General features: G+C 49.5%; 2 protein-coding genes across 11 annotated transcripts; one reads left to right on the top strand and one right to left on the bottom strand.

Annotated features, from left to right (window-relative positions):
• Nucleotides 1-766: 766 nt before the first annotated feature.
• Nucleotides 767-26,717, top strand: Chd3 (chromodomain helicase DNA binding protein 3; the record flags this gene model as incomplete). 10 transcript variants are annotated; one of them, XM_013522059.1, is given in 39 exon segments in its annotated part: nucleotides 767-879; nucleotides 1,578-1,748; nucleotides 1,942-2,063; nucleotides 3,994-4,277; nucleotides 4,514-4,644; nucleotides 4,800-4,950; nucleotides 5,159-5,334; nucleotides 5,641-5,874; nucleotides 6,043-6,246; nucleotides 6,790-7,001; nucleotides 7,719-7,850; nucleotides 8,226-8,325; nucleotides 8,726-8,917; nucleotides 9,087-9,287; nucleotides 9,641-9,778; nucleotides 10,057-10,178; nucleotides 10,294-10,467; nucleotides 10,603-10,744; nucleotides 10,973-11,104; nucleotides 11,633-11,750; nucleotides 11,955-12,079; nucleotides 12,221-12,452; nucleotides 12,763-12,929; nucleotides 13,425-13,602; nucleotides 14,084-14,152; nucleotides 15,148-15,233; nucleotides 15,409-15,542; nucleotides 16,105-16,249; nucleotides 16,418-16,580; nucleotides 17,073-17,194; nucleotides 17,305-17,440; nucleotides 17,553-17,654; nucleotides 17,837-17,968; nucleotides 18,345-18,453; nucleotides 18,640-18,772; nucleotides 19,068-19,263; nucleotides 20,340-20,503; nucleotides 20,785-20,911; nucleotides 26,102-26,717. In XM_013522059.1, coding segments are annotated over 39 exon segments (6,053 nt in total), but the record flags the coding sequence as incomplete, so codon positions are not given.
• LOC102028733 (putative uncharacterized protein FLJ38447) lies at nucleotides 23,161-25,941 on the bottom strand. The gene is made up of 2 exons (XM_005399449.2): nucleotides 24,816-25,941; nucleotides 23,161-24,714 (listed from the first exon to the last, which is right to left on the bottom strand). The coding sequence occupies exons 1-2, from the start codon at nucleotides 25,330-25,332 to the stop codon at nucleotides 24,659-24,661; spliced, it is 573 nt and encodes a 190-aa protein (XP_005399506.1). The 5' UTR covers nucleotides 25,333-25,941; the 3' UTR covers nucleotides 23,161-24,658.
• Nucleotides 26,718-27,183: the final 466 nt, after the last annotated feature.

Raw genomic sequence — 27,183 nt, 5'->3', positions numbered from 1 at the left:
TGTGGGAGTAGATTTGGAGGCAGAGTCCAGGCCAGTTGGGAGAAGGACTGTGGAGATTTCCTCTACAGGCAGACACTTCCTCATGGGCAGACTGCCTCATAGGCAGTGCTGTGATCCTGTGGGCAAGAAGTGAAAATGCCCAACTGGGCATTTGTTTCTCCCCAGAGGAGTGTGTTGGGATGATGAGGATGCCAGTGATTATCTAAGGAAATGTAAATAGAGGACTCCCTCTTGGCAAAGAGGATGTCAGGGCCCCAGGGTGTTAGTGTGAGAACCCAGGTGTCCACCTTTGGCTCTCCCTTCTCAGCATCTGGCTTAGGGAGTTGCCAGCTTGTGTCTCCCCACTCCAAGTGCTGGGGTCAGGCCAGGCCAGCAGCTGGGCATGGCTTCCCCAGTTCCTGGGCAGGATGCCAGCTGGCAAAGTGAGAGGGAAGGCAGGAGGAGCCCTGGCGGCAACTGAAAGGACCTGCCACAGTCAGAGCCCATGGCCTAGAGCCTGGTCCCTTGTTAGTAGGAGGGGAGAAGAGGGAGTAGTTTTGGCTGCTCTTCCTTTCTGACCCCTGACCTCTCATTCAGAATCAAGAGCATCCCAGAGTACTCGAAATACTCTGCTGTATCCCCGTTTCCCTTGAAGGGCAGCAAGGTTTTTGGCGTTAATGGCCCAATTCTTAGAGCGTGAGACAGAGGCAGTGGGGCAGGAGGTGGAGAAGGGGCCTCAGACTGGGAACCTAGGAGGTTAAGATTGTCTGTGCTCATTGCTTCAAAGATAAGGATGACATTCGACTGCTGCCTTCAGCATTGGGTGTGAAGAAAAGAAAACGAGGACCCAAGAAACAGAAGGAGAACAAGCCAGGCAAACCAAGGAAACGCAAGAAACTTGTGAGTGTCAAGAATTCCAAACTGTGGCAAGGCTCAGGAGAACCAGATGAGGGACTAACATTTTCTCTGCTCCTGGTTACCAGAGTAGGAGGTGTCCCAAAGTTAGGAAAGTTTGGTCCACCACTACCCCCATATCATGTGGCTGTGGGACCATAGCCTCACATTCCACAACCTAGTGACGAGCCTAGTTGTTAATGTTACTTGCCCTGGTGGCAGGGAGAACTGGTTGAAAGCACAGGCTTGGAGGAAGACTACATGAATTAGGAGCCTAGCAGTTCTCTGTCTTGAGAGGAAGGTTACATGAATTAGGAGCCTAGCAGTTCTCTGTCCTGAGCAATTTATTTAGCTTTCTATGCCACAGTTTTCTTATCTTTAAAAATGGATAAACATGCTGGGTGTGGTAGTACACACCTGTAATCCTAGCACTTAGGAGGCTGAAGCAGGAGGATCACCATGAGTTTGAGGCCAGCCTGGGCTGCATAGTGAGTTCAAAGCCAGCCCAAATTATGTAGCGAGAGCCTGGCTAAAAAAAAAAAACAAAAAAAAAAAACAAAAACCACAAAAAAATGGATAAACAATTGAGTTGCCATCTCATAGGATTGCCGTGAAGATTTAAAGAGGAAAAAACATGTTATGTGCTAAGAACAGTTCCTGGCACATGGCAAGGATGAATTTTTCTTTTGATTTTTCTTCCTTAGGATAGTGAGGAAGAATTTGGCTCAGAGAGAGATGAGTACCGGGAGAAGTCAGAGAGCGGAGGCAGTGAATATGGAACTGGACCAGGTCGGAAACGAAGACGGAAGCACCGAGAAAAAAAGGAGAAGAAGACAAAGCGGAGAAAAAAGGGGGAGGGAGACGGTGGGCAAAAGGTAAGTAGAATTAGGGAGTGAGGGTGAGGAATAAGCACGAGAGAGGTGGAGAGCTGCCTCGGGCTGAAGTTCGGGCTGAAGTTCGCAAAGGGCAGGGACTGGGCTAGAGAGGGAGTGAGAAGCTGGCGGGTAGACATTGAGGCACATGGGGTTGCTGGGAGCACTCACCTCACCAAAACTGCCCGCTCAGCAGGTGGAACAGAAGTCATCAGCAACCCTGCTTCTGACCTGGGGCCTGGAGGATGTGGAACATGTGTTCTCCGAGGAAGATTACCACACACTCACCAACTACAAAGCCTTCAGCCAGTTCATGAGGTGCAGTGGGATGGGCACCCTTTCCAGCAGACACTTAATTTTAAGGAGGCCTTGGACTCCTCTGAAACCTGATGAAAGCTAAGAAATTTTTCTCCAGAGAAATTTTCAACACATACATACCCAATTTCACATCTAATTTCAAGGCAGTCTTGTCTAGTTAAGAATCCTTCTCTGCGGGGCGTGGGAGAGGGTGGAGATCTGTGTCAGGTGAGGGAACTCTAACAACAGAACATAGTGAGGGCAGAATATAGTGAGCTCCCTCCTGCTCCAACAGTTCCATTTCCCACTCTGACCTCTCTAGACTATCCTGGGAGATACTGTCAGTGTTCCAGAATTACCATGCAATTACCAAGTCCCCTGCCATTTCCTTAGGTCCACTTTGCCTGAGCTGCAATGGCTTTTTTTTTTTTTTTTTTTTTTTTTGGTCTTTTTGAGACACAGTCTCGCTATGCAGTTCAGGCTGGCGTTGAGCTCACTTTGTAGCTCAGGCTGGTCTCAAACTCCAATGATCCTCCTGCCTCAGCCTCCTAAGGGCTGGGATTACAGGTATGCACCACCATGCCCGGCTACAATGGCTTTTGAAGTAGAGAATAGTCAAGTTGTGTTTTAGGGATGAGGTATTTTATTTTAAATTTTTTTTAAAAATCTTTTTGAGATAGGGTTACACTATGCAGTTCAGATTGGCCTTGAACTCACTTTGTAGCCCAGGCTGGCCTTGAACTCACTTTGTAGCCCAGGCTGGCCTTGAACTCACAGTGTGATCCTCCTGCCTCAGCCTCCCAAGTGCTGGGATTACAGGTGTGCACCACCATGTCTGGCCTGCATGAGGCTTTTTTTTTTGTTGTTTTTTTTTTTCCAGTACCGGGAATTGAACTCACGACCTTGCGCGAAGCATTTTAACATAGTAGTTCAATGCCCCCTGGTAGCAGCTGCTGAGATTTCAGGCTCTGGTTTCATCTTAGGGAAGTTACTTAACTTTTTGATGCTCAGCTTTCTCATCAGTAAAATAGGAATAATAATAGTACATATCTCTTAAGGGTGTATAGATTTGGTAGGATAATGAATGCAAAGCCCAAGTATAGCTGGTGCCTGGTACCAAGGGAGTGTCGACTGGTAGCTCTCCTTGACAATGTCTCACCTATCTCACTTCTAAAGATGGCACTTTCGTCAGCACCAGGGCTCACATGTGACCTCAGGTTTAGCATCCCCCCCAGAGCAGAACAGTGTGGCCTGTCTCTTCAGGTCTCATGGAACAGAGCAAGAGAGTTCTTGTGAGGATAAAATCAGACATAATGTATGAAAAGTGAACTGTGAAATAGTATACAAAAGTATTTTGAGTTGGTTTTATTCCTTTTTACATTTTGTTCCATTTTTTCCTTAGGTTTTTTGAGAGAGGGTCTTGCTTTTATAATTCAGGCTGGCCTTGAACTCATTGTATAGCCCGGGGTGGCCTCGAACTGTTGTTGATCCTTCTTGCCTCAGCCTCCCAGGTGCTGGAATTATAGGCGTGCACTATCATGCCCAGCCTACATTTTGTGCTTTTAAAACCTATTTTGTTTTTCATTTACTTTTCAAACCTTTTCTTTCTTCTTTAAGCTTTTTACTTATTTATTATTTAAATTGATGGGGGTTTTTTTTGTGTGTATGGTTTTGTTTTTTTCAAGACAGGGTCTCATTTTGTAGTTCAGGTTGGCTTTGAACTCATTATGTAGCCCAGGCTTTACAATTTTGGGGCTCCTCCTGCCTCAGCCTCCCAAGTGCTAGGATTACAGATGTGTACCACCACGCCAGGCTAAATTGATGTTTTTTTTTCGATAGTGCATCCAGGAATCGTAACACATATACATAGTACTAACTGATATAGGGAGATGGGTGGAAGTATTCCCAGGCCATCTGTGAAGGGAAGAGTTTTCTGCTTCTGTATTTATAGGCCCCTGATTGCAAAGAAGAATCCTAAGATCCCAATGTCTAAGATGATGACCATTCTTGGGGCCAAGTGGAGAGAGTTCAGCGCAAACAACCCCTTCAAAGGGTCAGCAGCTGCTGTGGCGGCAGCAGCAGCAGCGGCCGCAGCAGCTGTGGCTGAGCAGGTGTCAGCTGCTGTCTCATCGGCCACCCCCATAGCACCTTCCGGACCCCCCACCCTTCCACCACCCCCTGCTGCTGATATACAGCCCCCACCCATCCGAAGAGCCAAAACCAAAGAGGGCAAAGGTAGGAAACTCTCTTCTTCTAGCAACTGTCCCCCCACCCTCCAGACCACCTCTCCAAGTAATAATTTAGAGTGCTTGCCTTCCCAACCCCAATCGCTAGAGGAGCAGTGCTTTCCATGGAGGGGGTCTTAGTGAAACCATAGCCCACAGAGGAGTCCAGAGACCCTTGTTACCTCTGTTCTTCCAGGATGTGTCATGGCTTCTGGTCCTTCTCCCCTTGTCCCTACTGTCACTCAGGTCCAGGCCATAAGAGGCGCAGTAAGAGCCCCCGAGTGCCTGATGGCCGCAAGAAACTTCGGGGAAAGAAGATGGCACCCCTCAAAATCAAACTAGGGCTGCTTGGTGGCAAGAGGAAGAAAGCAGGCTCGGTGAGTAGCATTTCCTTGTCTGCTCAACATGTGGGTATCAAAGGCTGGGGTCCAGAAGCAGGAGCATCCAAGGGAAGCTGGAGCAGGGAGCCCAAGGCCCCGGGAGGGGAGAGAAATCAAGTCGGCTTCACTAACAGCCATGGGGCTATGGGCAGTATGTTTTTCAGAGTGATGAGGGTCCTGAACCAGAGGCTGAGGAGTCAGACCTGGATAGTGGCAGTGTCCACAGTGCTTCAGGTCGGCCTGATGGCCCTGTCCGTGCCAAGAAACTAAAGAGAGGCCGACCGGGAAGGAAGAAAAAGAAAGGTAAGGGGTGGTAAGGGATGTGTGATTTTGTCAGCCTGTCTTCCTTTCCTTACTTTGCTGTCTTTCTTGTTTCCAATTTTGGCTTTTCTGCTCAAGCCTTCTTTTTCTCCCTCCATGAATCCTTGTCTTTCTCTTATAATCCTTGTCTTGTTTTGTTTGTTCCCTTTGCCTTCGCTGGGGTAAATGACAGTCCTGGGCTGTCCTACAGTGGCCGGGGAGGAGGAGGTTGATGGCTACGAGACGGATCACCAGGATTACTGTGAGGTGTGCCAGCAGGGTGGGGAAATTATTCTGTGTGACACCTGCCCTCGTGCCTACCACCTCGTCTGCCTTGATCCCGAGCTCGACCGGGCTCCTGAGGGCAAATGGAGCTGCCCCCACTGTGTGAGTACCTGGTACCCTCAGAGATCCAACCATGTCTTGCTTCCTTGCTTCCAGTTATCCTCTTCCCACCCCAAGATGCCTGGGTTTCTTAGTAACAGGTGTCTCAGCATTCTAGTTGAGTCCTTTCCCTCATTCCTTTGCTTGCAGAATCAACATTTTTGGAAACTGGGATGCCCTGTTTCTTGGTTCCCACCAGTCTACTCTGTACTTCTGGGGTTCAGGCATCTTGTCTTTGCCACTAGCTTGCAGTCTCGCTCCTTATTTCCTTTCTTTCTCCTATCTCTGTGTCTGTCTTTGCCCTCGCAGGAGAAGGAGGGTGTACAATGGGAGGCCAAGGAGGAGGAGGAAGAATATGAAGAGGAGGGAGAAGATGAAGGGGAGAAGGAGGAAGAGGATGATCACATGGAGTACTGCCGTGTGTGCAAGGACGGTGGGGAGCTCCTGTGCTGTGATGCGTGTATCTCCTCCTACCACATTCATTGTCTGAACCCTCCCCTGCCTGACATCCCCAACGGTGAATGGCTGTGTCCCCGATGCACAGTGAGTAGAACCACCCCTCTCAGCATTTTCTACCAGGCCTGACTCTTTCACCCATCTCTGGGGCCCAGATGTCTAGCCCTTCCTTTCTCTGCCCTGCCCCTCCTGTACTTTTGTCATCCTACCTAACAAGAGTCTATTTCTGCCTCTTTCTTTTTTCCTTCCCTGAAGTGTCCAGTGCTGAAGGGTCGTGTGCAAAAGATTCTGCACTGGCGCTGGGGGGAGCCACCTGTGGCAGCGCCAGCCCCACAGCAGGCAGATGGGAATCCAGATGTCCCACCTGCCCGTCCTCTTCAAGGCAGATCAGAGCGAGAGTTCTTCGTCAAGTGGGTAGGACTGTCCTACTGGCACTGCTCCTGGGCCAAGGAGCTTCAGGTACAAGGGCCCTTCCTTTCCCACTCCCCTAGGGCCCCAATTGCTGTCGTTCTCATTTTCTGACACCTCTATCCTTTGGGCTTCCATACCCTTTATTTTCCCTCATTTCAGCCCTCTGGTCCTATAGCCTTCCAGCTTCCTTGTTTTTCATATGTGGTTTTCCTGGGCTCTTTTTTCCTCCATCTCTGTTAGTTTCCTTTCTTTTCCATTTCTGTGAGTTTTCTTTCCTTAGATGTTACACAGCTGTCCTTAAACTTCATCTCTTTGCTTATTTTCTCCCCACATTTTATTAGTCTCCTCAATCTTAACCCCATTTCCTGCTCCTTTTCGCTCCCTATGGCTCTGCTCAGGCCTTGGTTTCTGACTTTATTTCATCTACTTAATTGTATTTATTCTCCTACTTTGGCTTTACTTACTTGTCTCTCATCCACCTTTTTTCAAAGCTTCCTTTTCCCATCCCATTCACCCTGATGGGCCTCTTCCTTGTACCCCTCTGTCCTCTCTGGATGTTGGGGCTATTTCTTCTCCCTCTCTCTGAATCAGCTGGAAATCTTCCACTTGGTAATGTACCGAAACTATCAACGGAAGAATGACATGGACGAGCCCCCACCCCTGGACTATGGCTCTGGTGAAGATGATGGGAAGAGTGACAAGCGCAAGGTGAAAGATCCCCACTATGCTGAGATGGAGGAGAAGTACTATCGTTTTGGCATCAAACCAGAGTGGATGACTGTCCACCGTATCATCAACCACAGGTGAGCCCTCCCTCTGAGGGAAGGCTGACCTGGGATATGGTACTGTTACTGTGGCAGGGATATTTGTTCAGCCAAATCAAACCTTGACAACCCCTGTTGCAGCTCCAGACCTCCTGGCCTTGCTTCCTGTGGGGGGCTGGGAAGAACCAAGAGGAAAATCCAGCCCAGCACTACCTCATTGCCTTTGCTGCCTCTAATCCCCAGTAGCATAAGACATGACACATAAGTTGGGGGTGTGGGCCTGAAAATACTATGAGAAGCACACTTCGTCTGGACTAGTGTTTTCAAGCATTCTTTCTTCATAGAACTAATTACTGCCTAATGTTATGCTCTATATGTTTCATTGCTGCCTTCCTCAATACAATGTGAGCTCTATGAGAAGATAGGGTCATTTGTCTGTGTCATTCACTGCTGAATCTAGTGCCTGGAAGAGTACCTCAGACACTATAAACACTCAGTAAATACTGACTATGTGAGCAAATGACATTGGACTGCTCTCTGGGGACATATTGTGGTAGTTGATGTTTAGATGCCATCCTGAAAAAGCTAAGCACAGTACTTCAGCCATTCTAAACTTCTTTCTAGTGGCCTCCCATTGAGGGTGAAGTGATAAATGCTTCGTGTTTGCTGATACTTGTTTTTATCAGGACTTCTTGCTCTTCATGATCTGTACTGTTTTCCTACTCTTGCTCCTCTTCTTGGCCTCTTGTTCTATAGTGTGGATAAAAAGGGGAATTACCACTATCTTGTGAAGTGGAGAGACTTGCCCTATGACCAGTCTACATGGGAAGAAGATGAAATGAACATCCCTGAATATGAAGACCATAAGCAAAGCTACTGGAGACATCGGTGAGAGAGCCAGGTCATGGATTAAAGGTCTAAGGATGGAGCGTGAAAACTGGAATGAGAATATAGTAGGGACAGACCCAAGCTTGAGTTCAGGGCAGTGGCGGTGTAGGATGGGTTGACTGGGTGGAGTTGTAAAGTAGCAATATGAGGGACAGAAATAAGATGAGGCCTTAGTAATGGGGAAGAGGATGCTTGCAAGTGAGAAGGGTTGATTCTTGAGGTAAAATCCAGGGGGTGAGGATAAAGAGCCTAAGAAAAAGAAAATATGAGAAAATTTTCTAGGTTATAGACAGTAGAATGTAGGTATAGAATGGGTTCTGAAAATTGGGAGGGGTTCTAAGGACCAGGCCTCACTCAGACCTACTTTTTTCCCAGAGAACTAATTATGGGGGAAGACCCTGCCCAGCCCCGCAAGTATAAGAAGAAGAAGAAAGAGCTGCAGGGTGATGGACCTCCCAGTTCTCCTACTAATGATGTAAGCCTCTTAGCTGGCCTTTCTCCCATCACTGGAATCATGATGATTGAATATTTCCCTGGTACTATGGACAGAAATTCCCAGAGTTTCAGCAGCTTCTTTGAAGAGTAGCTCTTTGGTCAGCCTTCAGCCCTGAGACTAGCTAGGAATTTTGACAGTAGAGCAAGCGAGGTACTAGAGATAGCAGCTCAGTGGGGCTCTTTCACCAGCCAGTGTGCTGCTGAGTACTGCTGTAAGGAATAAGGGGGAGAGATTGATGACTAGGACTTCTTAAGCTCAGACCATAGCCGGGGGAATTGTAATCCTTTTGATACTAGCATCAGGGAGGAGGGAAGAGGAAATCAAGACCAGAGGAGTCCCCAACTGTTTCCTTGAACTTTCTGGCTTCTTGACTCCATAGCCTACAGTGAAATATGAGACTCAGCCACGGTTTATCACAGCCACTGGAGGCACACTGCACATGTATCAGCTGGAAGGCCTGAATTGGCTGCGCTTTTCATGGGCCCAGGGCACTGACACGATTCTGGCTGATGAGATGGGGCTGGGCAAGACCATCCAAACCATTGTCTTCCTCTACTCACTCTATAAGGAGGTGCTGGATTCTCTGCTCCCATGGGGGTGGGGGTGGTGGTGGTGGTGTGTGAGACTGAGGCCTAGCTTGGAAGAGGGCAGGGGGTGGAGGAGAAAGGAGTATAGCAGGCTGCAGATTGGGATGTATACTGTGCACGTCTGGACTGATGGGCCCCATCCTTGACTCCCAGGGCCACACGAAAGGTCCCTTCCTGGTCAGTGCACCGCTGTCCACCATCATTAATTGGGAGCGGGAGTTTCAGATGTGGGCACCCAAGTTCTACGTGGTGACGTACACAGGAGATAAGGACAGCCGAGCCATCATTCGTGAGAATGAGTTCTCCTTTGAGGACAACGCCATCAAAGGTGGCAAGAAAGCTTTTAAGATGAAGGTAAGCCCCTCTACCTTATATGCTCTAAAATCCTCACATCTATCATTTCTTTGGCCCAGATTCAGTTTCTCTATCCCCACTTGCCCTTCTCCCGCCTTTATTCCACCTGCTCTCATTCCTCTGCACGCCATAGTAGGTACTCCTTGGTGTGCATGGACCTGTCAGTACAAACATGTAGGTGGAAGTTTTGAGGGTCATGGTCAGTAATCCCAGCTTGGATTTGAAGTTGGAGGACTAACTGGCTCCCTGTGGGAGTCACAATAAGGACAGAGTATCTGGACAAAGAATGAGAGCCAGAGTTGTAGGTGCATGAGTGTCAGGTGGCTGCTGAATGGGCAATGTTCTGTTGGCAGAGGGAGGCACAGGTGAAGTTCCATGTTCTCCTGACATCATATGAGTTGATCACCATTGATCAAGCAGCACTTGGTTCTATCCGGTGGGCCTGTCTTGTGGTGGATGAAGCCCATCGACTCAAGAACAACCAATCAAAGGTAGGGTGAGATTCCCAGAGCTGAGAAATTTGAGACTATGGCCTTCCATTTTCAAAAACAACAACAACAATAACAACAACAAAACAAAACACGTTTTGGGGACTTTTTGCAGTCTGGGAGGCAGAGTTCCTAGGAACCTCTGGTGAGCAGTCTAGAGAATTTGGACCCTCTGATCCTGAAGGAAATAGGAGCTGGGGACAGGGAAACATCAATACAGTGGGTCATCCACTTCACACTGATAAGCTGTTTCTCCTGCGTGTCTGTGCACCATCTTGTAGTTTTTCAGGGTTCTCAATGGCTACAAGATAGATCATAAGTTGCTGCTGACAGGGACCCCGCTACAGAACAATCTGGAGGAGCTCTTCCATCTGCTGAACTTCCTCACACCGGAGAGGTTTAAGTAAGTGGCTCAGTAAGGGGAGCTGGCAGAAGATTAATAGGAGGTGGAAAATAGAGCCTGGAATTATGGACAAAGAACTTAACCTGTTCATTTCTTTATCTCCTCCTGCACTTAGCAACTTGGAGGGGTTCCTGGAGGAGTTTGCTGACATATCCAAAGAGGACCAGATTAAGAAATTGCATGATTTGCTGGGGCCACACATGCTGCGGAGGCTCAAGGCGGATGTCTTTAAGAACATGCCAGCCAAGACAGAGCTCATTGTTCGAGTGGAGCTGAGCCCAATGCAAAAGTGAGATGTAGTGCATTCTACCTAGTAGCCCACGATTGGGGATTTGGGGGAAGCTTTCCAAGAGTTGGTGATGAGGTGCAATATTATAATTGCTTCCTTTATTATGTCTCTTCTATACCCCACCCTGGTCTTTAGGAAATACTACAAATACATCCTGACTCGAAATTTTGAGGCCTTGAATTCACGAGGTGGTGGGAACCAAGTGTCGTTGCTTAATATCATGATGGATCTTAAGAAGTGCTGTAACCACCCATACCTCTTTCCTGTGGCTGCTATGGTAAACAAAGAGTAGGGACCCGCTCAAATGCCTGATTCTGTGGAAACCCAGGAAGGGCCATGTTGAGCACAGGGGTTGAGCTAAGCCAGAAGTCCAGGACCTAATCTCCAGAGGGGTGGGAATTGGAAAGGTGTGAAAGCTGGATTTGGGCTTTTGGCTGTATATTTGCAGCAAGAATAAGGAGACATGTTTCCCACTCTGCGCTTCTCTTTTCTCCTCCCTTTTCAGGAGTCCCCAAAACTCCCCAGTGGGGCTTATGAGGGTGGAGCGCTTATTAAGTCATCAGGGAAGCTCATGCTGCTGCAGAAGATGCTGAGGAAGCTGAAGGAGCAAGGACACAGAGTGCTCATTTTCTCGCAGGTGCCCCATCGCCTCTGTTCCCTCTGTGTCTGCTTTCTGTTTCCTCTCCTCACCAGCCAGACTGTAGTTGGTTCACTTCTTTCCTGTGGCTGCTCTTGCATAACAGTTGAGGAGGTCCTATCAGTAAGAGTGCCTGGCGTAGTGTATTCATTTTTGCCCACTGATCCTGGTTCTTAAGGATGTTGGAAATTGAAATCCAGCTCCTTTTAGCTCCACAGGGGTGGGTGCCTTCTTGGTACCAACCATTTCTTTACCTTACTAGTGGGTGAGGATGATTTTTCAGAAATCTTTCCATGGGTCTCAGAGAAACTCTGTCTTAGGAGAAATTATCTTAAATCAAAAGAGTGTTGGAAGAATGTAGAAAAGTGAGAAGGTAGGGATGCTGGGAAGAAATGTACCCAGGGAGCTTAAGACAGTCCAGGGGTTTACATGTAAGGATTAGGGTTCAGTTATAGTAAAGGAATAGTTCAGATAGATCCATCCAACCATGGTGGCATTTCAGACTCCTTTCTTTTTTCTCTTCCCTAGATGACCAAAATGTTAGACTTGCTGGAGGACTTCCTAGACTATGAAGGCTACAAATATGAGCGCATTGATGGTGGCATCACTGGTGCCCTGAGGCAGGAGGCCATTGATCGGTTCAATGGTGAGGGGGAGGTGCCTTGGTCTCTGGTGGGCATAGAGGCCTAAGAAACCTGTGCCATGTCCCCAGGATGGGAGGAGGTGGTGTGGGGGAATATTGGATCCTGAAGCTTTGAGCTGGGGACATGGTTGATTGTAATCAGAGGACATCTAGCAGCAGACAGAACTGTGGGTATAGGAAAAACTTGGCCTGATTCTCATCTCCTAGCTCCTGGGGCTCAACAATTCTGCTTCCTCCTGTCTACCCGAGCTGGGGGCCTGGGTATCAATCTGGCCACTGCTGACACTGTCATCATCTTCGATTCTGACTGGAACCCCCATAATGACATCCAGGTGGGAACTTATACCCCCTGTACCTTTCAGCAGGGAGATGTGTGTTCATAGATGTGGGTTCACCAGCCTCATTTCCCAAACCAATGGCTGCTTCTCCCTGCCACTGCCCTGGCCCACCCTAAGTTCTTCCCACCCATGCAGGCCTTCAGTCGGGCCCACAGAATTGGCCAGGCCAACAAAGTGATGATTTATCGGTTCGTGACTCGTGCATCCGTGGAAGAGAGGATTACACAGGTGGCCAAGAGAAAGATGATGCTGACACACCTGGTGGTACGGCCCGGGCTAGGCTCCAAGGCAGGCTCCATGTCCAAGCAGGAACTTGATGACATCCTCAAATTTGGCACTGAGGAGCTGTTCAAGGATGAAAATGAGGGTGAGAACTTTTTCTGTTGCTCCCTGAGTGCAAGCCTCTGCTCTCCTTCTGCAATCCCCCTGGAAAAATGCAAACTCTTCATACAGGCCATAAAGAAAGAAGGGGCTTCTTTTTAGTGGTCCTTAGAGGAGTCGTGGCCTTGTAAACAAACAAAACAAAAATGCCACACATGGGCTCCCAGGGAAACAACCTTTCCTCCAGGACCCTGCAAGAAAGAAAGAGTGTAGAGCCTTTCCTCTGCCCTTGCTAAAGTTGTGTCTGAGCTTCTGGTTGGAACTCTAATTTCCCTTTGGTTCCCTGTCTCCACTAGGGGAGAACAAGGAGGAGGACAGCAGTGTGATTCACTATGACAATGAGGCCATCGCTCGGCTGCTGGATCGGAACCAGGATGCAACCGAGGACACCGATGTGCAGAACATGAATGAGTATCTCAGCTCTTTCAAGGTGGCACAGTATGTTGTGCGGGAAGAAGACAAGGTGAGAGGCTTTGGTCCAGTTCCTATCTGTCCTGGGTAATCTCTCAAAGATTATATTCTTTTACCAAACCTTGAATTATGGGACCCCCCCTTTCTTACTTTTTGTGTTTTCATCATAGTCCCCAGCAAAGATCGATAGTGGGCCTCAAGCAACTTCTTAGTCTAATAGGTGAGACTGGACTTTGGAGACAGACTTGGCACAGAGAGTTCTGATAAACACAGAAGGGTACCTCCTAATTTCAGTGCAGGAGGAAGATACAGAGAAATAGAGGACGGGTTTAGAGAAGAGGGCAAGAATGCAGAAGTAGAAGCACACTGCAGGTAAAAGATGGTAGAGGAAATGTGTGGCTTCTCAGAAACTTGATCCTGAGCTAAGAAGGGGATCTAGGAGTAGTGAGGGGGCAGGATTTGGCAAAGGCAAGAGAGTAGGAATTTTGATGCCACCCAAGGACTGGTGAGGAAGGAGGCTGCCAGCCTTCACTCTGTTGTCCTCTAGATTGAGGAGATCGAGCGAGAAATCATCAAGCAGGAGGAAAATGTGGATCCTGACTACTGGGAGAAGCTGCTGAGACATCACTATGAGCAGCAGCAAGAAGACCTAGCCCGGAACCTAGGAAAGGGCAAGCGGGTTCGCAAGCAAGTCAACTACAATGATGCTGCCCAGGAGGACCAAGGTGAGGACTGCCTTAGCATGTTAGAGATGAGAAAGGAGGACAAGATGAGGAGGGCCTTGGAGGCCAGGGCTAGTTACACAGAGGCCAAGAGGTCAGGGCTTTCCCCTGCTAGAGAGGGGGAAAGTGTCACGCAGGGTCAGTAGGAAGTATTCCAAGATCAAGTGGCTTTGCCAACAATTTAATACCTCAGGGTTGCAGAGGGATCCTGAGGACTTCCAGGGCTCACTGCTGATAGCAACTTCACCTGCTGCTTCACTCTTCAATCACTGTTAGGGTGGCCCAGAGACCAAAGGAGGTAGTGAGTACAGATGGTTCAGAATGAGTGGCCCAGAGTCAGCCTGTGGGCAGTGAGTAACCTGGTGTCCCTGGGAGAACCAAAGCTGGGGTGGAGGTAGAGAAGTCCCCATGGGAAGGAATCCAGGTGGAAAGAGCACCGCGTGTCATGTCATCACTGATTGTTGAGCCCTTTGTACCCTCACAGATAACCAGTCAGAATACTCAGTGGGTTCAGAGGAAGAAGATGAAGATTTTGACGAGCGTCCAGAAGGTGGCAAGTTTTCCTGACTTTCTGCCTTAGCACTTCCCATTTCACTTCCCAGCTGTCTTGTTGTTGTTTGAGTCAGGATCTCACTTGGTCGTTCAGACTGGTCTTGAGCTGACTGTGTACCCCAGGCTGGCCTTAAACTCATGGCAATCCTCTTACCTCAGCTTCCTAAGTGCTGGGATTACAGGTGTGTGCCACCATGTCCAGCCCAACTGTTTTTATACAAATAAAAATGCTAAAAGAAAGAAAAGAGCCAGGCGCGGTGGCGCACGCCTGTAATCCCAGCACTTGGGAGGCTGAGGCAGGAGGATCATTGTGAGTTCGAGACCAGCCTGGGCTACAAAGTGAGCTCAAGGTCAGCCTGAACTGCATAGCGAGACCCTGTCTCAAAAAAAAAAAAAGAAGAAAAGAATAAATGTCTATAATCTCTCCACTGTTAAAATTTAGAGTGTATGGGGCCAGGAATATAGCTCAGCAGCACAGTACCTGCCTGGCAAGCATGAGGTCGTGGGTTCAATTTCTGGCACACACAAAAAAAAAATTGGAGTGTATAACCATGTAGGCTTAGATGCTTTTAGATCCAGAAAGGTAGCTGGGTATGGTGGCACATGTCTATAGTCTGAGATACTCAGGAGGCTGAGGCTAGAGGATTGCTTGAGCCCAGAAGTTCAAGACAACTCTGGGCAAAATAGTAAGATTCTATTTTAAAAATATAAAAAAACAAACAAAAAACCAACCCAAAAATGTAACATTATTTTACCCTTGCACTGGTTGTCCTGACTGCCTCTGTTGCCTGTTGCCTGTTATGTTTTCAATATGACTTGTTTCTTTTAGACTTATGGGGTTGGTATTTCTGAAATACTCAGAAGAAAATTAGAAGTGAACATGACACAGACTGTTCTGTGTTCTGTATCTTGTGGGAATAGGCCATGGGAGAGGACTGACGCTTAGTGAAGGTGGTGGTTCCACTATTTATTAACTGATGTCACTCATACCCTCAGGGCGTCGACAGTCAAAAAGGCAGCTCCGAAATGAAAAGGATAAGCCGCTGCCTCCGCTGCTGGCTAGAGTGGGTGGCAACATAGAGGTGAGAGTTAGGCCCAGGTCTCTGTGTGTTCTCTAAGCAGAGAACGAGGGCTTGGCCCTGGGTGAAGGGATGAGATAATGCACTGGAAATTGATGTCTGGGTCACTGAGGGTAGAAAGGACCAAGACCTGAGATCCTGGTCATTTATAGCCTTTGCCTCCTTGCCCCACCCTCAGGTGCTGGGATTCAACACCCGTCAACGGAAGGCTTTCCTCAATGCTGTGATGCGCTGGGGGATGCCGCCACAGGATGCCTTCACCACACAGTGGCTGGTGCGGGACCTGAGGGGCAAGACTGAAAAGGAGTTTAAGTGAGTGCGGGGGATTTAGGGCTGAGTTGCACGAGGAGTGAGAACTTTGGGTGTTGCTTTCTTCCTCTTGGCCGCCATATGATGTGACCTTACTCAACTGATCACCATGTTCCTTGCCCATATAGTATATCCTGGCTTGGTTTCCTGGGAGGTGGGCTCAGCCTATTCTACCTCCCCTCAGCCAAGCCTAGAGCAGAGGCCTGGTGTCCTCCCTCATGGGAGAGGCAGTTGAGGAAGTACCCTCTCCTGGGCTGGCCTAGCCACACACGCACTTGGCCATGATAACCTGGCAGGAGGAACTTGGTGGAAAAGATGAAGAGCTGACTGATGGGGCCTAGGAATGGAGTACAGTACCGAGGCCTAGGAGATGCAGAGGGGTAGAGGGCGAGTTAGATGGGGAAGTTAAGATTTGGAGGGCTGGTAAGTTGAGAGGCCTGGTAGAGAAGTCCTGGAGGCACTTGGGGAGTCAAGGTTCAGGGGTTCAGTAATCTCTGTGCCTCTCTCACTGCCTCATTTACCTTCTCAGGCTTCCTAACCTTCCTCCCACCCCCATGCTCCTCAGGGCATATGTATCTTTGTTTATGCGCCATCTGTGTGAGCCTGGGGCAGACGGCTCTGAAACCTTTGCTGATGGGGTCCCTCGGGAGGGTCTGAGTCGCCAGCAGGTGTTGACCCGCATTGGAGTTATGTCTCTCGTCAAGAAGAAGGTATCAGTGTCCCTTACTGTGAGAATCACTCTAGCCACTTAGGCTCTTCTCTTCCTCTGCCTTCTGTTCCTGGGTTTTGTGCTCAGGGTGGTGTAGACAGGGGACCAGAGCTTCCTGTGTGTCTAATGCCTGCAGCTGACCCCTGTCCCTACAACACCCCTTCCCTAGGTGCAGGAGTTTGAGCACATCAATGGACGCTGGTCAATGCCGGAGCTGATGCCTGACCCCAGCGCAGATTCCAAGCGCTCCTCCAGAGCCTCCTCTCCTACCAAAACATCTCCCACCACTCCTGAGGCTTCTGCTGCCAACAGTCCTTGCACCTCTAAACCTGGTAATCAGGAGTAGGGATGGCAGAACAAATAGAAATGAAGTCAGGAGCCAGGATCGGGGAACCTCTGCCTTCCTTATTAGTTTGTTTTGCATGACTCGGATGAGATACATGAGGTCGAGCAACTTTAGAAAGAAAACAGTTTCTCTTAGCTCATGGTTGTGGAGATCTAAGGTCAAAAGGCCACATCTGGTATAGGCTTTCTTGCTGGCAGAGTCCTGAGATAGTGCAGGACATTACATGGCAAGAGTGTGCATGCGTGTTGTGGTTTCTGTCCTTCATAGGTGCCACTAGGATTTAGTCATTAGGGCTCCATCATGATGACCTTGTCTAATCCTAATCCCGCCCCAGAACTTCCTTCCCTAAATACCATACTCAATTAGGTTGCCACCCTCGTAGTGCCTCACACTGGGGATTAAATTTCAATGCGTGAACCCTTGGAATGCATTTCAGCCTTATTAAAAATCTTAGCACTCACTTTGCCTTCCCCTGTAGCTACTCCTGCTCCAAGTGAGAAAGGAGATGGCATGAGGATACCTCTCGAAAAGGATGAAGCTGAAAATCATGATGAAAAGCCAGAGAAGAATAGCAAAATTGGGGAGAAGATGGAAACAGAGGTGCGTACTGTCTGGCTTCCCCTGAGGAGAGGAAATGGATCTGCAGAGGTCTTGAGAGCCCAGTGCCTAGGAGCCCTTCGGCTCATCTTGACTCTCCTGTCCTACTCCAGGCCGATGTCCCCAGCCCAGCCCCATCACTTGGGGAGCGGCTGGAGCCAAGGAAGATTCCTCTAGATGATGAAGTGCCAGGGGTACTTGGAGAGATTGAGCCTGAACTTGCATACCGAGGGGACAGAGAGAAGTCAGGTGGGTGCATGGCCTCAGTGATGATGAGGGGGTTAGAATTTGGGGGTTTCCTCTTCTGGAGTCAGGAAATAAGGTAACATCCTCTCTTCCTATCTCCCCCCGTCCCCCCCAGCCACAGAACCGACGCCAGGAGAAAGAGGGGAAGAGAAGCCGTTGGATGGACAGGAACACAGGGAGAGGCCGGAGGGGGAAACAGGGGATTTGGGCAAGAGAGGTAATGGATGGAAGGACTGGACATCTGGGTCCCTGAAGGCATCAGGGAGGTGGAGTCGGGGGGAACAAATGCCTGGGTTCTGGGTGGGTAGCTGTTGGAGAAGCCAGGACATTACAGGTAGTCAGTCCTGGGACATGGAAGGAGGCTGTTCTGAGGTGTGACCTGTATCCCATCTGCCCTAGCAGACGATGTAAAAGGGGACCGGGAGCTTCGACCTGGGCCTCCTAGAGATGAGCCACGGTCCAATGGGCGCCGTGAGGAGAAGGTGGAGAAGCCTCGGTTCATGTTCAATATCGCTGATGGTGGTTTCACAGGTGGGGGAGGGTCTCACCTCTGTCTGGTCCTCACTGGGACCTGCCTATCCTCTTGAGGTTTCTCATTTTGCCTGAGGCTGCCTGCTGCCTTTAATTCTGAGTACCTTCCAATGAAATGGTGCATGCTGAGTCTGATCCTTGCTCTAAAACTTCCTTAAGTGTACCACCTAACTCCATCGCTGTCTCATCCTGCCTTTCATCTCAGTCTTAACTTGAACCTTGTTTGTAACTAACTTTATTCCTTACCTTCAGTGTAGCTTTTCTCCACTCCTCCAGAGGAGCCTTTAGTACTCTGTCAAGTTCCTGTTCATACCTGTCAGGCTGGATGTGGTTTGCAAACCCCTGATGCCTTCTCTGTTTGTTGTCCTCTCTTTAGAGCTTCACACGCTGTGGCAGAATGAGGAACGGGCAGCCATTTCCTCAGGGAAACTCAATGAGATCTGGCACCGAAGACATGACTATTGGCTTCTGGCTGGGATTGTCCTGTATCCTTTGATACAGTGTGAGGATGGCAAGGTTCTCTCAAGAGAGAGGGGAACTACAGAGAAGAGCCCACACCAGGGAAGGGGGGCTGAGCCACACTTCGGGGAGATCATGGGTAAAAGGAAAAGTGTTCACAGCCAAAGCCATCCCTGTTAAATTCCTTGATGGTCCCCTTCCTTCCTTGGCAGCCATGGCTATGCACGGTGGCAGGACATCCAGAACGATGCTCAGTTTGCCATTATCAATGAGCCATTTAAAACTGAAGCCAATAAGGGGAATTTTCTGGAGATGAAAAATAAGTTCCTGGCCCGGAGGTTCAAGGTGGGGATAAGGGAAGAAAGGAATAGGGCTGATGAGGGGCTTATGTTAGTAGAGGGGTCAGATCTTCTCCAAACCCAGGAAAGGTAGGTTGAGGCCAAGACTAAAGTTAACCTTGTGTTGGAAACTCTGGCCTGGATCAGGGTTGATGCTGGGGTCAGGGTCGGTGTGGAGAGGAGATACGGGTGCCATGGGCCAGCAGTGAAGGCAGGGTGAGTCTCCAGTGCTGTATCCTGTCCCCGTGTTGCTCACGTGTGGCTGGCAGAGCCCTGCCTTCACCCCTACCCCATGCCTTCAGCTCCTGGAGCAGGCGCTGGTGATCGAGGAGCAGCTGCGGCGGGCGGCCTACCTGAACCTGTCACAGGAGCCGGCGCACCCCGCCATGGCCCTCCACGCCCGCTTCGCCGAGGCCGAGTGCCTGGCCGAGAGCCACCAGCACCTCTCCAAGGAGTCGCTGGCGGGGAACAAGCCGGCCAACGCTGTCCTGCACAAGGGTAAGGGCCGCGGCGGCCCCGCGCGGGGGAGGGCCCACAACGCTGCGTAAGTCTTCACCCCGCACCCCTTTAAATCTTCCCACCCCCTGGCCCTTTTACCCTCTGAACCACCCCCTCTGACCTCTAACCCTACTCTGACCCATCTGGCACCCTGTTGAATTTTAGCTTCTAGTACTTGTGCAAACCAACCCTTCTCCATGCCTGCGAGTGTTCATGTCACTGCCCAGCAGGGACTTCCCTACATGCATGTCCCCTCCACACAGTGGGATTCCTTCCCTGGCTGTGCTGTACACCTGCCATGCTGCTAATGTCACCCAATTTGAGACCTTGGATTTTGTCTACACCATAAATGTCCTTAGCTTTGATCTCACAGATCACGTTCCTTCACATCATCACTCCTTCCATGAGGCAGAAACTACCACTCGTCTGCCTCTCCCAGCCTACCCTATGAAACTTCCCTTTGACCTTCAAACCTTTCCCCACACCCTCTTACCTTGATAACTATAGATTAAATCCCAAAGTCCTCTAACCATCTAACTCTGCCTGGTATAGTGACTGACTCCTGGCCCCTTTGATCCCTGTTCTAATTCCTTAATCTGTAATGCTGACCCTTTAACCTCTTTTCCCCCTTATGTATTAAAACCTTGATTCCTTTAATTTTTGGCACCACTGACCACTTCCCATGCCTCCTGACTATTTCCTCCCCATCACCCCCAACCCCCAAACCTCGTTCTTCCAGTATGGGATGTTCTGACAACTCCCCGCCCCTATGTCTTCCAATGTCCTCCCTTACCTCCCTTTTTTCCATCTTCCCTTTCTCTTTTTCTCTCTATCTGTCCTCTGTGGTGGCCTGGCCTCTCTCTTATCCTGACACTTTGCCTTTCCCCCTCCCCGAGTTGCTCTTTTTCTTCTACTTTCTATTACTTTCTTCTGTCACTTGGTCTGTGGTTCCTTGACATCTTAATCATCCTTTTTCTCTCTGACTACATCTGTCCATACGACTCCTTGTCACTTTTCCTGGCTCCATCTCTCTCTTTCCCTCTCTTGCCCTTCTTTCTCCGTGGCCCGGGCCCCAGTTCTGAACCAGCTGGAGGAGTTGCTGAGCGACATGAAGGCGGACGTGACCCGCCTGCCAGCCACGCTGTCCCGAATACCCCCCATCGCAGCCCGCCTTCAGATGTCCGAGCGCAGCATCCTCAGCCGGCTGGCCAGCAAGGGCACGGAGCCTCACCCCACACCGGTAACCCTCTTTCCCCCTAACTCGTTTTCCCTGTTGGTGCTCCTCTTGCACACACACACACACACACACACACACACACACACACACACACACATACACACACCCCAAACTCCTATACCATATGGAAAAACAACCTGCTAGACCACAGTCTTCACCCTTGAGTGAGTCTCCCTGCCTCTGTCACACCCTCAGTAGTTCTGGAGTGTGGCTCGTGTTCCAATACAGCTTCTTCTCTCTCAGAGACTATGGACTGACTAACCTCAGCTTGCTCTCTATTCCAGGCCTTCCCCCCGGGTCCCTACGCCACACCTCCGGGGTACGGCGCGGCCTTCAGCGCCGCGCCCGTAGGGGCCCTGGCCGCCGCAGGCGCCAATTACAGCCAGATGCCGGCAGGGTCCTTCATAACAGGTTAGCTGGTGGTTTCCTAATCCCTGCTTCCTTCATTTTTCCTCCACCTGGCTTCATTCTTGCTTGGCTCCCAAGTCCTCCAGCCCAAGTATACAGTGTTTTTCTTGGAAGTGTACAGCGTTGTAGGGAATTTAGTTGTTCTGGGCTTTGTTCTACCCTTATTGTCAAAAACCTTACCCAAGATTTTAGTTGGTTCTATTGACCTTGCATCTGGGTCACCTCAAGGGAAAGCAAAGTCAGAAGGGGGACAGGAGAGCATCAGTAATGTGGCAAGGGGACTCAGGGAGAGGTGTTTGCCCTGGTCTTCCTGCCCTATAGCCAGGAAAATCAGAAGTGTCAGGAGGTGACGTAGAAGTAATACGTTGTTGTCAGAAAGTGATATTTGGGAGTGATTGGGGATTGACCTTTCCTTACTCCCGTCCCAAACAGCCGCCACCAATGGCCCTCCAGTGCTGGTGAAGAAGGAGAAGGAAATGGTGGGGGCATTGGTGTCAGACGGGCTGGATCGGAAGGAGCCCCGAGCCGGGGAGGTGATCTGTATAGACGATTGACTGGATCCCAGGCGTGCCCTTCACCCAGGCCCCGGTCCCGAGGCCGACCCCCTACCCAGGCCCTGGAGGCTGCTGCCAACCCACCACCTTCCCCACCTGTTGGGCCACCACTGGGCTAGGCGCCCCTCTGCCCTTCTGTAACTCTATCTTCAAGAAGGGCCCTTTGTCTTTCTTCATCCCCACACACCTTTCCCACCAAGCTTTGAAGACTGTGCTGGTGTGAGGAGGTCTGGATGGGAGGGTTAGCAGGGTCTTCCAAATACCTTTATCCCCCACTGCCAAATATACACAGCTTCCCAGTAAATGGTTGTGGGGAGGAAGAGGTGGAACCTCCCTGGTCTCTTTGCCGACATTATCAACTCCACCTCCTGCAGAAGTGGGTACTGACCATGCCTGGCCTTTAAAGGGACTTCCATGGGGAAGAGTTTCAAAGAGAGGAGGACTTTGAGAGAGGGATGAAAATGAGCCCTGGGAGGGAGAAGGGAAGAGGAGGGGTGGCTGCATGTTAACTTTCCCCTGCCTTTCCCCAAATGGAGGGTGGAACAGCTACAAGGGAGAAAGTCAATCGCTGTTCAGCCTCAGAATAAAGGCGCCATTCACTTGCTCAGTTATCTCCTGTGTACCAGCATCTTGTGTTGGGAACTTTCCCCTCCTCCCCAGGCACCAGGACCACCCCCAACAAAAAGTAATAGCTGGATGGTAACTCTCTCAAGCCAAAGAGGAGCTCCCCAACCTGTTCTAGGAACCCAGGTAACCTAGAAAACGTGGGAGAAGTGAGCCAGACAAGGGGGCAGACCCCACTCTGGGGCTCAGGTTCCTGGGGGACTTCTACCCTCCCTCATCAAGGCCTGGATACAGACTAAATGAGAGCCATGCAAGCAGGGGGCCTAGTCAAGGGACACTCATATCTGTGGGACCAGAGCAACACAGTGGAGGCAGGCGAGGGAGATGTGGGCACACACCCCTTCCCAGGAGGGGCTAGGGAGTGGCAGTTTGCATGGCGAACCTCCCACTTCCTCTTCACTGCCCCTTCACTTTCTTGCTTCCCTTTCCCAGTCTCTTCACACGCACTCCTGGTCTGTCCCAATCCCCTCTTCTGTATCAGGTTTATTGGTTGTACATATAAATTATACTTTCCTTTCTGTGTGCTCTGTTATTTTTGGCTGGGGGAAATTGAGGGAGGGGCAAGGGATAAGAAAGATTTCTGCCATTTCATATTATCCATCTTTCACTTTTGAAAATTTTCAATCTTGTGACGTTTTCTTTGCCTTATATTTATCTCTTGGATCATTCTCTAAAATTGAAGCCCTTTTTCCCACCCCAGCCATGTAATGAGTTCAGTGTAGGGATGGTGAGCAGCAAGATCCCTAATGTGCCCTTGTAGCCTTGCTACAGAAAGGGCCTCTTGGACAGAAGTGTGGCAGTAGGAGTACTTTATCTTGCAAGATCGGAAACTGCCTTCCCTTCCTTTTGATTGTCCTTTCCACCTTCAAATTGTTCAGTTCCCCTAAGAGTCAGCAGAGGTCACTACAGCTCCACAGATTCAATCCCATTATGAAGTGGAGGTGCACACTTTTTTTTTTAAGTGGGTGCGGTCAGACTTGTATAGCTTGAGAAAGATTTCAACTGCTAGATGTTTCTTGGCATGTACTGTTCACCAACACACTAAGAGAATGAGTAAGGCCAGACACTTAGTGCTTGAGGTTATATTAAAAAAGAGATAAATCCAACAAATATTTATTGAGTGTATGCTATACAACTGCTGTTGGGCCTGGAGATAAAAACACGTCATTGCTCTCACAGAATTGGGACAATCACAAAACATGAAATACCAGGAAGTAAAAGCAGTACAAATAAAACCAGACATTATGTGTTATAGAGGGTAGGGAAAGGGGCTCTCAAAAGGGAAGATAAATTAAGACTTAAGGAAAATAGCAAAAGTATGATTTTCAAATTGATGTTTATACCCTAAAATGGATACATTTATGGTCTATCATTCAAAAATAAACCTTGGAGACCCCTAACAAATTGAGGTCTATAGTGAAATTCACATTTTTAACTCAGAAAAGTGTAAGTTTTCTTCACTAGACTGTCACTCTGGAACTTTCAGTAAGATAGTATAACATGCTGTAAATATTATACCTACAAATGGTGACATCATAGAGCATCTAGGATCCAGACTAGTGCTCCTTAAACTTGTATGCACATGACTCACTGGGATTGTTAAAAGTGCAGTCTGACTAAGTGTAGAATGGGATCCTGAAGTTCTACTTCAAACAAGCTCCCAGTGACACCAGTGCTAGTTCCTGACTATGGCTCTAAGCAATTCATGACGTACAACAGATGGTGTCCCATTGTAGGACACAAGTTTAAAATGATATAAGCATATTTTTCCAGTAGTGCCAGAGTGTCCTTGTGAAGATAATATAGATAATATCAAAAATTCAAATGGTGATGCCTTCACCAAATGGGTCTCCTTCCATTCTTTTTTTTTTTTTGGTACCGGGAATTGAACTCATGACCTTGCACTTGCCAGGCAGGTGCTGTGCCGCTGAGCTACATTCCCGGCCTGGCCTCCTCCTGTTCTTGATAAGCCTTAATTCGGTGCCTCATATAAATGTCCAGTGGACCTTCTGATACCTGCACTAGCAGGCTGAAGAGAGATTGAGAAATGAAGCAAGGCCCCTAATCAAAACAGGGAGGCATCTCAGTAATTTCTGGAAAACAACTGGGACTGGGAGACAGTAGGCATACCAGTGTCCTTACATGCCAGAGAAGAGATTAACATGACTTCCATCTTTTTTCTTATGACTTCCATTTTTTTTAACAATTTCAAACCATTGACAACTGCTAAAATGAGATCTATTGCTCCCACATTCCACAGGCGCCCTGGACAGAAGCCAAATCAAACAGCCTGTTTTCTTCCTACTATAACGTAGGCTTTGTTTACATTATCTCTGGACTACTCCATCTTGATGGTGCTGGCACCATCAGTACGTGGGGGCGAGTTTATCTAGGGCCCTCTCCAGCTTAGCATCAGCACCTCCCAGGGCGTTCCTCCAGCCCTCGGCTCAACTCCCTCATCACACTCCAATCCCAGGGTAGGGGAGGGTGTAGTCGTGACTTCAGACGCTCTACTAAAGCGCGCCTGAGGCTGCAGCTCCCACCTTTCTGCTATAGCTTCGATCTTCCTCAGTTACAGCGTGCACCGGGTCATGTGGGCAAAGTCCTTGATCTCTGGACAGTACAGCACTGGGGAAAAGAAGAATGGTTAGTGGCAGCTGAAAGATGCAGCCTCACCCCAGTGTTCCTCGGCATGCTCTCCTTGGCATCCTCCGGGGGCCGCCCCTCACCGTTGCTAGGCAGCGGACGCCGCCAGCGGCGCGCAGGCAACAGGAGCCGGTCCCAGAGCCGCCGGAGCGCGCGCCATCCCGCGCTTCTAGGCCCCGCTCCCCTCTCGCACTCCTGTTCTCCGTTTGCCTCTCCATCGGCGTCGCAGCTTTCCTTGGCCGGGATCCCCGCCTCTTCTCGTTCGCGGTCAGCGCGGGCTTTTTCTTCCAATCGTAACCACAGGTCTGTGTCGAGAGCGACCTCCGTGACGCCGCCGCGAGGAAGAGGGGTGGGCGCTCGGCAGAAGGGGCACGTGATGACGCGGCGCAGGCGCACCACGCGCGCGGCCGCCCCACTGCCCTCTCCGCGCGCAGCGAGCTCGCTCAGGCAGGCGGTGCACAGTGTGTGGCCGCAGCGGGCGCGCGCCGTGCCGGGCAGGCGGCGGGGTGCGCGGCCACCGAGGTTGAAGGATCGGTAGCAGATGTTGCAGTCCAGCTCGCCCCTCTCCGGAAGGGAAGGCACCCTCACCAGGAGTTGCATCGTGCCCGCCGTGGACCCGAGCCCGTCGCTAACGCGGCGAACTCCGTGGACAGGACGAGCGGGCACTCGTGCGGCCTAGGTCGAGTCCTGGGGCCGGCGCCGCGGGCTCTTTCTCCTTTTAATAGTGCGGCCCCGCCCTCGAGGCGTCACGCGGCTGTCGGGCAGTTCCCTGCGGCTGCAAGCGTGGGGGTGGAGGAGGCGCGAGGCCGGAATGCTAGAGATGGTGGAGCCAGGGAGGCGACCAGGCAATTCCAGTACTGCCCTGGGCACATATCATCCATTGCCCCTTCGATAAACTCTTTCACCCCCACACTCTTAAATGGTGCCATGCGCAAATCCCCAGGTCCCCAAATACCCTACTCCCATTTGTCAGTTGCTCACTGTTTCACAACCCTACACAGTTCATAAGCTAGTTGTACTGCTTGTTCTGCCCAGCCTTTAATGAGCTCTTGGATGTTTGGATGCTACTGGGTAGTAACTCTCTTTCTGACCTCAATCACATTATCGCTTGCGCGTGCACACACACACACACACACACACACACACACACACGATGTTCTTGTAAACCTAGATTCCCAAATTTTATTCTCAAAGTGTACAACTCCAGCTGACACCTTAGCCTAAAGAGGGACTTTGATTTCAGGACTGTGGCCACTAGGAATGCTGGGAATCATTTCCTTCTGGAGTATGTGGACACCTACACACTATGATGGCTCCAGCAAAGCAGCCCAGCATGACTTCTGACTCAAGGGTCTGACTTCCCCCACAGGTAAACAGGACATGGTACTCACAGCCCACATTCTCTCAAGATGTGACACCTACACACAGCTGCCTCGTTACCACCTCTCCTGCACCTGCAGCCCAGGTTCTGTTGTGGAGGCTGGAGTACAAGTCATAACCTCTACCAGAAGTTGTGAGACTGTGAGCAAATTAATTTCTCTGGGCTTTGATTTCTTCATCTACAAAGTGTGGACAATAATAGTAAGGAATGAAAGAGCCTGTATATGTACGATGCTTACAAATAGTACCTGGTACACATTAAATACCAGGTAAGTACTAGCTGTCATTATCTTCCTGGACTCCCATTCTATATTATGTTTGCTTTAACTTCTCAGTACATATTTTCAACACCCATCTTTTTTGGTTGAGATAAGATGGGCTTCTGTACACCCATGCATTTACTGGCTTATCCCAGGTCCTGTAAAGCAGGTTTTGTTTTTTAACTAAATTGTTAAAATCTAGAGGGCAGTCTTTTGTGAGAGGGTGTACCATTAATTTTAAGCAAACATTTCAGAACTGTGTGTTGTCTTCATGACCACTTAGAGGAAACTGTATACCACTGAAGCTGTTATAATTAAAAACTTTTTTGGACGTTCCACTAGAAAGATGTGGGTCACATTTTTAACTATTTTCAGTTGGTGAGAAAACGTAATCTTTTTTCTTTTTTGAGAGTGTCTCATTTAGCTCAGGTTGGCTTTGAACTCACTATGTAGCCTAGGCTGGCCTTGAACTTGCAGTGACTGACCTACCTCAACCTCCCAAGTCCTGGGACTACAGGTTGTGTGCCACCATGCCCGGCTAAACTTTCATATTTTAAGGTAGATTTTATTACTGTATGTAAATATACCCAAATTGTTTGATAGCCAAGGGACTGCTCTAAGCCTCAGATCTGTATATCCTGTCACCTGCTGCGTAGCCTGTTTATCTTCCGGAATCCGAACTGATGAACTAATACCAAACTGGGAGCAGTGTTTCCTACCTCTTCCTTTGCTCAACTCCAGAAACCTAGTTATTATCCTTCACACCTCCCTTGCCCTCATCTTCCTTTATCAACCAATCACCAAGCTTTGG

Source organism: Chinchilla lanigera, unplaced genomic scaffold (genome assembly GCF_000276665.1).
Source record: "Chinchilla lanigera isolate Chin_1 unplaced genomic scaffold, ChiLan1.0 scaffold00066, whole genome shotgun sequence".
NCBI classification, from domain to species: Eukaryota; Metazoa; Chordata; class Mammalia; order Rodentia; family Chinchillidae; genus Chinchilla; species Chinchilla lanigera.
Note: the sequence above shows the minus strand (reverse complement) of the source record. Positions and strands in the feature narration are given on the sequence as shown.